General features: G+C 37.7%; 1 protein-coding gene across 2 annotated transcripts in view; it reads left to right on the plus strand.

The window, feature by feature from the left end:
* Window positions 1-13,005, plus strand: part of Cped1 (cadherin like and PC-esterase domain containing 1) — a 241,967-nt gene that overhangs the window by 193,932 nt on the left and 35,030 nt on the right. For both annotated transcript variants that reach the window (XM_069996636.1, XM_069996638.1), the window contains exons 17-18: window positions 3,086-3,203; window positions 10,827-10,963. In XM_069996636.1, the coding sequence (XP_069852737.1) occupies window positions 3,086-3,203; window positions 10,827-10,963 (255 nt within the window). The remainder of the gene's footprint in view (window positions 1-3,085; window positions 3,204-10,826; window positions 10,964-13,005) is intronic.

Genomic DNA, 13,005 nt, shown 5'->3' on the forward strand with positions numbered 1-13,005 from the left:
AAACGCTGAAACAAGGATACAGGTTGACCCATTGTAACAATGAGACATACAAAACACTATGGTGAAAATTAACTCTACAACTTCAGGTGGGTAAGGGAAGAGTTGGGGAGGTAGGGAGGCAAGAGGTAGTAGGGGAAAACAAAGGAGGGGTAACAATGCTCGATAGAAAATGTACTCATTACCTTACTCATGGAATTGTAACCCCTCTGTACAGTACCTTTACAATTAAATATATATATATATATATATATATATATAAGAATATCTAAAAGATATGTAGCATGTAGTGGATGCAAAGAGGTATAGTTATTTCAACTATTATTATGAGTACCATTATGTTCCAGCTCCAAACTTGCAAACCTTGATATTTATATTACAGTTTTTTTCACATGGACAGCATACTAGAAATTCAGCCAGGAGCAGATAGTCATTCTACTATCGAGAAAATATTTTCACAATATAAATACAGCAAAATAGGAGCTCAGCTAATATTTCACAAGTAAATTATGGTCTGTTAATGTCTGCTCTCCCAGTTTGAACTTGTTGCTTTTATAACAATACAAAACTGAACAGTTGTGTGAGAAATAGAAGTACATATACTAAATATATAAATGACCACATTGAGATGTCTCCCACAGTTGTGCTGTATTTATAAACAATTTTATCTTAAAAAGCATCTTCAATATGGATCACATACAATTCAAAAATGTGTAAACTGCTTTTAAACATGTTTAAAAAATCTTGCCTAAAGTAGATTAAAAAATGTTTTTTTTGTAGGATTTATATGTTTTCGTGTCTGTTTTTGTTTTTGCTGGAGGGGTTTGAGCTCCAGGTTTGTTTTGCTAAGCAAGCATTCTATCACTTGAGCAGCCACCCCCACTCCAGCTCTTTTTGCTTTCAGTTATTTTTCAGATAAGGTCTTTGTGCCTAGTGTATTCTCAAACATGACCCTACTACCTCCATATTTCATATAACTGGAATTACAGGTGTGTTACCACCATATCTGGCTTGTTTTTGAGACAGCCTCGTTAACTTATTTATTTTTCTCTAGGCTAACCTGAAACCACGGTCCTCCTTTCTGTCTCATAAGTAGCAGGGATTGTCGCATATACCACAATTTCTGGCCTGAGAGAGAAGTTTTTAAATCAAAATTATAAGTTGATTTTTCACAGGAGAAGCTAAATGAAGTTAAAAGTTTTAGGGAAAAATTAATGTAAATCTCATAGTCCAAATCTTTTATGATTTTTCATTTTCTAGTATTTATCCTAAAATATATCTCTTTTTTTTTGGTTCCAGTCATGGGCTTGAACTCTGGGCCAGGGCGCTGTCCCTCAGCTCTTCAGCTCAAGGCTAGCACTCTACCACTTGAGCCATAGCGCCACTTCCGGTTTTTTGCTTTTTGCTTATGTGGTGCTGAGGAATCAAACCCAGGGCCTCATGCATGCAAGGCAAGCACTCTACCACTGAGCTACCTTCCCAGTCCCCTAAAATATATCTTGCCAGGCACTCAAATACTTTCTCCAGTGCTGGCTATGATTAATTTATAAAAAATAAAAAAATATGATTCTCTTTCCTTTATGTGTAAAACAAATGAAACATTTTCTAATGACAAAATGCACTGTCCCCTAAAATAATGTTTACTCAGTTTATGATTCAATGAAATTTAATTTGGTTCATTCTAAAATTCTGTGGTAATCTTTTGGTAGTACATATTCTAAAACATAAATGTGAGTGTCATAAAACAGGCCTTGAGAAGGAAATACTATCATTAACCTTACTTTGTGGCTTTTCTCCTAAAGAATGAAAGTTAACAATGACTTTTTCTGAAGGATTCATGAGCTTATGGGAAGTCCCATGATGTAGTTCCCATGATACCCCTCTTTAAGTTGGTCCTTTAATGCAGTCATGTGATAACAACATCTGCTATACATCTGCTCTTTCCTAGGTCTATGTTATAATGACTAAAACTACAGAGTTAGAATTGGAAGGAAGGAAGAAAGGAGAAAGAAAGAAGGAAACAAAGACAGAGGGAAAAGGGAGAGAAGGAATGAAGGAGAGAAGGAAGGAAGGAGAGAAGGAAGGAAGGAGGGAGAGAGGAAGAAAGGAAGCAAGAACAAAGGCAAAGAAAGAAGGAAAACACAAAAATAAAGAAGGAAGGAAGGAGGAAAAGAAAAAAGAAAGAAGGAATGGAAGGGAAAGAGAAAGAGAAGGGAGTAAGGAAGGAAGGAAAAAAGAAAGGAAGGAAGGGAAGGAGGGAGGAAAGGAGGGAAGAAAGCAAGCAAAGAAAGAGAAGGAAAAGAAAGAAATAAGGAGAGAAGAAAGATAGAATAAAAGAGGGAGAAAGAGAAGGAAACAAGAGGGAAAGAGGTAGTAAGAAGGAAGGAAGGAAGGGAAGGAGAGAGAAAGTGAGGGAAGAAGAGAGGGAGGAGAGAAAGAAAGGAAGACAGAAGAAGAAAAAAAGGAGAAAAGGAGGGAGGGAAGGTGGATGTTGTGCATGTGACTAATGGGGTCTATCACTGTAATTGAGATAATTTGATTCAATTATTTTTTCCTGCTCTCACTTCACCATATTCCAATGAGAAAATCAGATCATGTGACTTAATATCACACAGCCAATTCAGGGTACCTTCCATCCACAAGGATTATTAGACCTTAGTGAGTGGTTTATGCCTATAACTCCAGCATTCAGGAGGCAAAGACAGGAAGATGGCCAGTTTATAGGCCTGTCAGGACTACAGAGCAGCAGTCTGTCTCAAAATTTAAAAAAATGGTTATTTAGCACAGAAAATATTATTATTGGGCTGGGAAGGTGGCTCAGTGGTAGAGTGCTTGCCTTGCGCAATGCATGAGGCCCTGGGTTCGATTCCTCAGCACCACATAAGAAAAAAAAAAAAGAAAAAAAGCCGGAAGTGGCACTGTGGCTCAAGTGGTAGAGCGCTAGCCTTGAGCTGAAGAGCTGAGGGACAGCGCCCAGGCCCAGAGTTCAGGCCCCACAACCGGACCCCCCCCCAAAAAAAATATTTTTATTACCATACACGGTCAGGTGAATGACTATAACAATTAATTTCTGTCGCTTTTTTTGCAGGATTGCGGTTTGCTGATTCACCCAGAGGAAGCCTGTGGGTTGCAGCCCATTTCTTCAGACTACATTGAAGCCATTTCACATCCTGAACTGAAGAGCTGTCCATCTGGGGACACAAAAGGTGACTATCACATTGGATACCATGATTTTTAAACAAACATCTTTCATGTTTATCCTTGTGATAAAAATTAGGGTTTTGTGGTAACTGCAATGCATATGATGAGTATAAATTCAGAGTTTCAACATGTGAAATACTTTGGTTAGCTGAATTCTTTTCACTCCTCCATCTCTTCATAATATTCATCTGCAGATTGCAAGTCTTTATGCCTTTAATTCATTTTCTTATATATTTCATAACATTCCGTGCCTTTTGCCATCATAATGAGAGACATTGAAATAACTACATATGTCATTAATTGTGCAACATTCCATCAGAGATATCAGCCTCATGAGGATAGTCTGCTTTGTTCATATGATAACAATTCACTTGACACCATAATTTGCACGAAGTTGGTAAGAAAAAAAATATCAGAGAACAGCCAAGGATACAAGTTCAGGTTCAAAGAATTTTTTTTTCACAAAAATAATCCTTAGGGATGACTATTGATATCCCCCAACTTGTGATCATTAATAGGGGTAGGAGAATTAAGACAACAGAGTCAGATTACAGTGTTAAATCCTGCCTAAGCCCTAAGTAGACCTGAGACTTGTGTGGTGCTTCTCTCTTCGTTCCGTTTGATCCTTCTGCAGCCATCTTCTTTCAGTGGAGATAGTGGGGTCAAACCAGAACTAGGACTAAAAAAAAAATGCATCCAAAGTGATAAAATAGCAGGGAACATCTTCTCCAGGCTACTTACCTGGATACTGTTCCACCCTCCTAATTTCAGGTCTGCCTTCATCTAAAAACAAAACAAAACAAAATCTAAGAAAGCACCCAGGAGCACTTCTAACCATGCCATGAACTTCACACTACTGCTGGTTAGGAAATGTGTTTCCCAAATGAGCAGGGCAAATTGCAATTTGGCACGCACAGTTACTAAACGTAGGAATGTCCCTGATCATGACATGTGTTCTAAATAATAAATTCCAGCCAGTGTGTGGGGAGGGATTTACCCATTATGGTGTGTCAGGTGGTATGATTTGTGAGTCTCTGCTGAAAGAGACATACTCTGAACGTACGAAGGACATTGTGATATATCCAGTTCAATTTTTCTAAATTAGATAACCATTTATGACAATCATAAAACAAGTTAATTGTATTCCTCCTACTGCAGCAAGTCAAAAGTACTTTGACAATCACTTTCATGAGTGTAGGATTTCCTGTGTAGTGGCTGCTTGTTCTTGTGTGCAGTCATGTCCATCCAGCTCTGCATGTGATGTCTCTGCGTTTAAGACCTTGAAGGAAGGGTTGTTAAAGACTAGCAGACTTGCTGGTACTAGATCACATGGGTTTAACATAACACAATATTGGTTCCTTCTAGGAAAGTCCTCCTATGTTGACTGCTAAAGAAAGCTTGAAAATTCAAGTCTTCTGTACTCATTACCTTACTCATGTAACTGTAATCCACCTGTACAGTATTTTTTACAATAAAAATATATACAAAAATGCAAGCCTTCTTCTTCCAGTTCCTTTCCTACCTCTCTTACCACCTATCAGCCTCTTTGCCTCCATTCATACTGATAAAGCTGCCTCAGGGCTCCTGGCTCTTTTCCACACTCTTCCTCCCAGATGAAAGACCTATACCTGATGCTGTATCTTTCTCTCCAGGGAGCCTTTCTCCACTACATTCCCTATCTACCTTCCCCTCTGTGTTCCAGAACAACCCTAGGAACAAATCTCCAATGCCACTTGTCACATTCTGTTTGTGTGCTTACAGGTTTCTCTCTCTCTGACCATCAGGTATGGGGAGGCCACAACACAGGGGAATTCAATGTTGGGAAAGCCAGTAAAAATAAAAATGTATGTTCATTTCCTTTTTATCTAATCATTTTCATCCTTAAGTTTTGTAATTGACGTAATACATAAATACAGGAGTATCTGTACATATATTATTACAATGTGCGTGGACTACTACGTCAAAGGTGCCTGAGACATGCATTTTACTGATGACTTCCCTAGATTAGTTGTTTCTCCAGAGCTTGAATTGCCCTTATTCATCCTGCAGTGTGTAATATATGACTAAGTAAGGTTACTGAATTGAAGACCCACATTGTTCTCTCCCTTCCACTGAAGACATTGAGCAGAAAGGGCATAGTCACTATGATGAACTTTTCCTCTCATGGCTCCTAAAGACCCACAGATGCAGAGTTACTGAGTGAGGTCAGGCTGCTGTTCAACAGAAGGTATTATTTGTTGTCAGAGATTATTCTTTCTTTGTTGCAGAATCCTGTCCTGTTGAAAAGACAAGTTGTCTTCGACAATAGCAATGGAAGGATGTGTTTCCTTAGGAGGTCTAAGTTTAGCTTACATGGTCAAACAGACTGGTCCCCAAATCCCATTTTAATAACAAATTATAGTTATTTGAACCTAACATCCCCCATGGGCTAAGCAAACACTCTACCACTGACCCATATCCTCAGCACCAAGGAATCTATAGTTTTTACAAGACAATATACTGATGTAAACATGTCTTTTACAACAACACTAGCTAATAATATACTTTTGAATTCCTGTGTTTTTATTCTGATATTGATCAAATAACTTATCTGTAAGATAAAGTCTGTGACTTGAATACAATGTTCAAGAAAAAAATAATTCTATTCTGGGGAATGAAGAAATGTTTATTGTGATCACTGAATGAGAATTAACTAAGGACAACAACTCAACAATTCAAATTGCATTTTGTATGTGTGTTCACTGGTCTTGGGGCCAGAATTCAGGGCCTGGAGCTTGAACCTGAGACCTGGACACTGTCCCTGAGCTTTTCTTGCTCAAGGCTCTATTATATAAGCCATAACTCAATTTCTGGCTTTTCGATGATTAATTGGAAATAAGAATCTCATGGACTTTTCCACCCAGGATGGCTCTGAACTGTGATCCTCAGATCTAAGTCCCTGAGTACGTGTGAGCCTATTATATTACAGGTGTGAGCTACTACCACCTGGCTCAAATTACATGTTAAAGGAGGTAAATAATGAAAATATTTCATTATGCTTTTTTTTTTTTTGCTGGTCCTGGGGCCTGAACTCTGGGCCTGGGCACTGTTCCTCAGCTCTTCAGCTCAAGGCTAGTGCTCTACCACTTGAGCCACAGCTCCACTTCTGGCTTTTTCTGCTTATGTGGTACTGAGGAATTGAACCCAGGGACTCATGCATGCAAGGCAAGTGCTCTACCACTGAGCCACCTTCCCAGCCCCCATTATGCTTTATTTGTCCCAGTAAATGATGACAATATTCTAACAATTCTAATACTGAATGTATAGATTTTGAAATTCGTAACAAAAGCCACTTTTGTTTCTGACAACTATATAGCCAAGAATCAGTGTTAATAGTTACATGATTTGTATATAACTGTGGACCCTCAATAATAATATTTGACTTTTTTCTTAATTATTATCACCCAATCGAATCCACTACTATATCTGAAATCTAACTTGCATTCCACATACACTCATAACTACAAAAAATAACTTATCATACAGCTTAGTGTCATTTGTCAGAATGTTATTCCTTAAAACATGTGTCATAGTCTATTTCAGAAGGCATAACCTTGATTCATTCAGTGTTTAAATTTACAACATAGAATTTATATCCCTCCTTCTGGACAATTGTAGTCAAGAATTGGTGTCATTTAAAATGCCAGAAACTTCCGTCCTACAGATGTTATACAGATGGCTATTTCGAACAGCCGCAGTAGTTCTCAATAAATAAATTCACAAAAGGCAAAGGTTATGATGGTATAAATATATAGTTGGTAGAACCATTAGTCTTCAGAGACCAACTCAGGCATCTTATATATGCATATGATTTTATGCCCACATACTAATTACAGCCATATTTGAGTCTTACTATGAACCATTATTTTCTTCTTGCTAAGCAGCAAGGGGCCAAGGGGGCATCCATGTGTAAAAATTAGCTATTGGCAAGGATGGGAGATACAGAAGGTCTGGGTGTTCATAGGACATGGATACTCTGGGATCTGGTGAAACTTACAGAAAAAAATTTATGGCCCTCACATACTGTCATTCCATTAAAAAGAAAATCAGCAGCAGTTGTTTAAACATAGTCTTAGCCAACACATGAGACCTTTGAATAAATTCAGCTTTTTAAAATAAAGAAAAAATCATTACAACAGCCAGTTTGTGTGTGTTTTTATCAATGGTACCAAAGGAACCATTGTACATATATTATTTTCAGCTTATGATTTTGCGCTAATCTAGACTAGCAGGAGAGCAGCACCAACAAATTGGAGACTTGTTTGGTCAGGTTGGCCATGAGTTGAATGACTGACATATAGTATATTTAACCCTTTGTGCCTCAGATTTCTTCATCTGTAAAGCAAGAGGGTGGAAAGGACAGGCTCTATGTCTCTCCTGAATCAAGCAAAGCTGATTCTGTAGATCCAGTGGTTGCAAAGTTTGGTAATAAAAAGGCTGTCTTTTCTTCAGGGGGATTTTCTTAAGGCATCTATCAACAAAGTCTAACTTTGAAACAAATAGTACTGGAAGAAGCTAAGCAAGGATGTGGAGATGGTAGATTGCTGGTTAGAAACCATGTATATCAGACCGAAATTAGAAAGCAAAGAGGTGCTTAGAATGAAAAAGAAAAGCTATAAAAATGATTTTGCCGGTGAAACAGGCACTGAAGATAATCTTCACTTTGCCATTCACAAATGGAAACTTCTCTCACATTTATTTTAATAATATTGCTACTCGCTACATATGAAAACTTTGGACATATCTTTTGCCTAGCAGCTCTACTTTTTCCTCAATGGATATAGTCTATGTAGGGGCATGTCAGCATTCTGTCTTGTTTCTGTCATGTTTACCCCTTCATTCTACAGTACTACCATCATAGAAAAAATATCTCTGAATCTTACTTGTCCGTAAAGCTCTGTTCACATCATTCTCTCCATAGAAGCTTCCAGAAAACCCTTACCTCCATGACATTCACTTTATTCTGAACCACCATGGCTTACTTGGAGTTGGGCATGGAACATGGAATAAAAGATACTGATAACCTACTAGGTAGTAGGTACATGGCAGATGCTGTGCACAGTTTTCTTCTAAATAAATAAATTTATTTTCTCTCATCTGTGGAAGCTAGACTTGGTTTATAAACATATAAGTAAATATGTTAGGTGGTATGCAAGTGTATATATACAAAAGTATTAATTGAAATATGGTAGATTCAAGGGGGACTCAAATAGTGTAATTTCTTAGAAAGGAAAAGTTGAATGAAATAAACACCAGCAAAAAGGTACTTGAAGGAAGAGTGGGATTAAAGGGAAAGGAGTAGATGAGTGAAGAGAAGTGGGGAGAATTCATTCAAGAATTCAATGTCTGGGCTGGGAAGGTGGCTCAGTGGTAGAGTGTTTGCCTTGCATGCATGAGACCCTGGGTTCAATTCCTCAGCACCACATAAGCAGAAAAAGCCAGGAATGGCACTGTGGTTCAAGTAGTAGAGCACTAGCCTTGAGCTGAAGAACTAAGGGACAGTGCCCAGACCCAGAGTTCAGGCCCCACAACCAACCAAAATTCAATGTATGTTCTATAAAATTAAGAAAAGTCAGGGAAGGAGTAGGCTCAGAGGAATGGGTGAGGATGTTAATACATTTTATTTAAAAACTGTTTTATTGAATGGTAACTCCTTTGTACAACTACTTTTAAAATAATTTGAAAAATAAATAATGAATAAATTAAAAATAATTTGTTTAATTTAGGCAGTAAATTGCAACTTTGGCTATATACTAATGGAATCACCAGAAAAGTATAAATAAAGCCACTTAGACCTATGTCCAGCTCCCATGCCTAGTGATTCTAATTTCATCAGCTTGAGCACAGGAATTTTACAAAGTTTTCTGAGTGACTATGTTGCAATTAAGCTGAAGTGCATACAGCTACTTGGAAGAGACAGGGTTCAGATTTATGTTGCTTTTTCACTACCAAATAATTGTACTCAATTACGCATCACTTGTTAAGATGCTATAATTATTTTTACACGCATACATTGTCACCCTTAAACTTGAATATCAGTTGTTGAGGTTCAATATTACAGCTAAGACTATGAGCTCTAGAGCAGGTCATTGAGCTTATTAACCTGGTTCTACCACCTCCTTGTTAGAAATCAATAAATTACTTAAGCTTTCTGAACTTCAGTTAAAAAATGATAACAGAGTTGTTCTGAGGATTAAAAAAATAAGTAAAGATATGGAAGCACTTAAATTAATCTTGGCATTCAGTAGTATCATAAAAACTGTTAGTTATTTTTAAACTATCTTGATTTTTTTAATGCCAATAGCAGATAACACTTTAATAGGATAGATGCTTAATGCTTTCAATTAAAATACACAAGAGAGCTGTGTTTGTAGAAATGGAGTACCATTTGCCATTGCTGAAACTATGTAGAATGTACTTAGTGGGAAGACATTCAATAGGGCACTTTTTTGGTATTCTTATCACACTTAAAAAGCAAATTAAAGAAAGCCATTATTGCACCTGCATTTCTTTTGAATTTCAGTTCTGTATTTCTGCTTCAGTTGACAGTATGTCACTAATGTGGTTCTGTTGTACACATTCTTCCCTCCACTGCCATTCATAATCCTCTCATCTCCTGTCACTTTTATTTCTTTTTTTCTCACTTACTTTCTGTTCATATGCTCATACTTTTTTCCTTTGGCCAGTTAGTAAAAGCTGTAAACTAGATTCCCTTTTCTATTTTATTATTTATACCTATTATTTATACACAAGCCCTCACATATACAAGTCTGATACCTCCATGGTTCCTGACTATAAATTTACTTTATTCATGGCCTGAAGGTAGAAATTCTACCAACTAAAATTCATAATACACCAGAGATTTTTTTCTAGGAGAATACAAATACTACCTTTTCTTTATAACTGAGAAAATTTGCCAGTCACTAAAGGTAAATATAACATTAACTGTGTTAGGCCCTTTATATACATTACTCTATTCTGTGCTCATACTGGTCATGTGAGAACACTGAACAGATAAGAAATAAAAGAGACTAGATAGAAAAGGCTGAAGATTCTTGCTGAACAGACTGTCAGTCAAATTAAGAACTAATAGCTCATCTCCAAAATAATATATCATTGAAATACTTACAGAGTATTCTTAATGTCTTAAATCTCTTGAGAGCAAGGACTATACCTATTATTGGACTGAAAATCTAAATGCATTGAATTACTAAGTATTCAAAGCCACTGATGATTTGAGAAACTCCTAATGTACTCTGATCCTACTGACATGCTTAGTGTTTGAAAGTAAGTCATGGTTGAGTGGTATCTGAGTACTTAGGATACTTTTTATAAGTATATGGCTCCTTGTAACAGAGCTTATACTTGAAGTCATCATGAATGTGTTGTGTTGAATCAATACTATATGTATCTCTTCTATTCGGTTGGCAGGTGGCCATTCATGAGCCCAGTGGGTTGATATGATAAGATCAAATCTTCTCACAGTAACTGTTATAGTTGTGTGCCATATACTGAGTTCTAAAGCTACTTGCAAGCCACTGTTTCACAGGTAGACACCTAATCAATGGAAGTTTTGCCATCTGTTCCAGGTCAGTGGATTGTGCCTTGCCTAAGCTGTTCAGACAACCGGACCTGTGACTGGAGAGAAATAACTTGGCAGCCCCACAACTGCCAACATGCTATCCTAACTAAGCCTCAACTTCAGCAGTGCCTGGGAGGAAGGAAGGTAGGTTCTAGATTCAGCCAAAGAAGTCTTGAGGTCTTGCCACCTGCAGCACTAAAATCCATACAGTTGCATCTGCTAGACCAATTTCTACTCTTTTCCTCTTCAGAGAAAAACTAATACAATGCAATTTGGATTTTGGAAATATGTGTGGATATGATCATAGAAGAGCTTTAATAATTCTTGCTCAAGATACTGATTTCCCTCCACATAGTCAATTTGACAAGTGGTGGAGGATATTAAAGTTGTGTCCTGCGTAGACCAATCCCTTGCTGTTGCCACAGCATACATTGGTAACAGCTTCCCATGCCAACTTACGGTTGGCAGTTCAGAACAGCCGGCCTTGTCATCTGTGGCTGTAGTAGGCACTGCTGCTGAAACAAAGATCTGTAGCTCAGCCCAAGAAATCCAGTGTTCTTGCATGCCAGACTCACTACTAGAGCTTACCAAGTGCATGGCATTGTGTTTAACCCTCTAACCTTGCTGATGTTTTTTCACATTCCTGGGCAGGTCTCACGTGGGCCTCACTGGGCTGGTTTTCCCTTTAGTGAGGCTTCTAAGCTGATTTCTTGGACTTGCAGTGTCTTCTTGCTAGGCATGCTCTGAATAGATAGAGTCCGGCAGAACTCTCAGATATGCGAAATGGGCACATAGACTGAGATGCTTGGTTATCATCAAGTAAGTAATCTTAACTAGACTTTCAAAGTGTTTTGATTAGATGGGCATGTCTTTCCTTGTGTACTGTTATATAAGCTGTCATATCTGGACAAGCCTGATTTCAAGAGCTGATTATTTTTCTGAAATGGCATTAAAATTTTTGCTTAGACATGGGTTGGTTAAGAAGTGTACTCATTCCCTTGCCCATGTAATTGTAACCCCTCGGTACGATATTTTCACAATAAAAAAGACAAAAAACATGGGTTAGACTTCTCTAATAAAAATTAGATTAAGACTAACAGGAGGCAAAAGGTAAGACAAGAAGTTAGGCAACTTCTTCATGACGTCAGTAGAAAAGCACCAACTTCTATGGTTGAGAATATGTGTAATGGTAAAGCAACAATATTGGTTTTTTAACAGGAAAAGGGAAGAAAATAAAAGCTATTTAGAAACATTCTCATACAGTAGGTCTTTCCAAAAGGGTTTGTGGGGGCAGGGAGTATATCTAATCCTTGCTATAATCTCATTGCTTCAAGCAACTTAAAATTGATTGTATCTAACTTCTACATAAGGAAATTAAAGTTCAAAGAGATGGAGTAATTCACTGGAGGTCATGCCTCACACATTTCTAACCACCAACACAGACAGTACAGCGTCCACACCTTAGACATAGACCCCCATCTAAGCACCAGGGCTCAGGGGCAATAGATGTTGCCATAGCAGCCTAATATCTCTAAACTCCAAATGCCATTCTGACCTCAGAATTTAGAATATTCAAGACCATTCCAAGGAGACGCCAGAGTCCATTAACCTGGAGAGCAGTGGATCACTACCCCATAGGACATGACATGTTTTATTTTTCAGGCTCATTCTCTTCATCTATAAAACGATAACCCTCCGCTTTCGATTAATCAACTTTGTAAGAAGCTAAAGACCTTCTTCCCTGTCTGGTTTAGCAGTAATAAAATTCCATAGAATAGGTGGTTTAAGCAACAGACATTTGTTTCTCATAGTTGTGGGTTGTAGATTCCGAGATCATCATGGTCAGGATTTAGTAGCTTCCATCTTTGCATGACAGACAGAGAGAAAGTATTCTGATCTCTTTTTCATATGATATGAACCCCAGTTACATCATTAGGCTTTCCTTGCATCATTTATCTAATAAATATAATCACCACCTAAAGGCTCTACTTGACACAAGAACACTGGCAATTACCATTTCAACATAGGAATTTGTAAGGACAGAAACATTTCGTCCATGACAGTGTCTGGTAAGACTGATTCCTAACAACTATACGAGGGAATGGTAAAAAGGAATTGTCCCTTTTTTTCTTTAAGAAAAGTGTTACAAAACCTGAAAACCAAAGCCAGGTGCTGGTGGCTCATGC

This window comes from Dipodomys merriami, unplaced genomic scaffold, assembly GCF_024711535.1.
Source record: "Dipodomys merriami isolate MVZ:Mamm:240054 unplaced genomic scaffold, mDipMer1.0.p SCAF_5, whole genome shotgun sequence".
NCBI lineage: Eukaryota > Metazoa > Chordata > Mammalia > Rodentia > Heteromyidae > Dipodomys > Dipodomys merriami.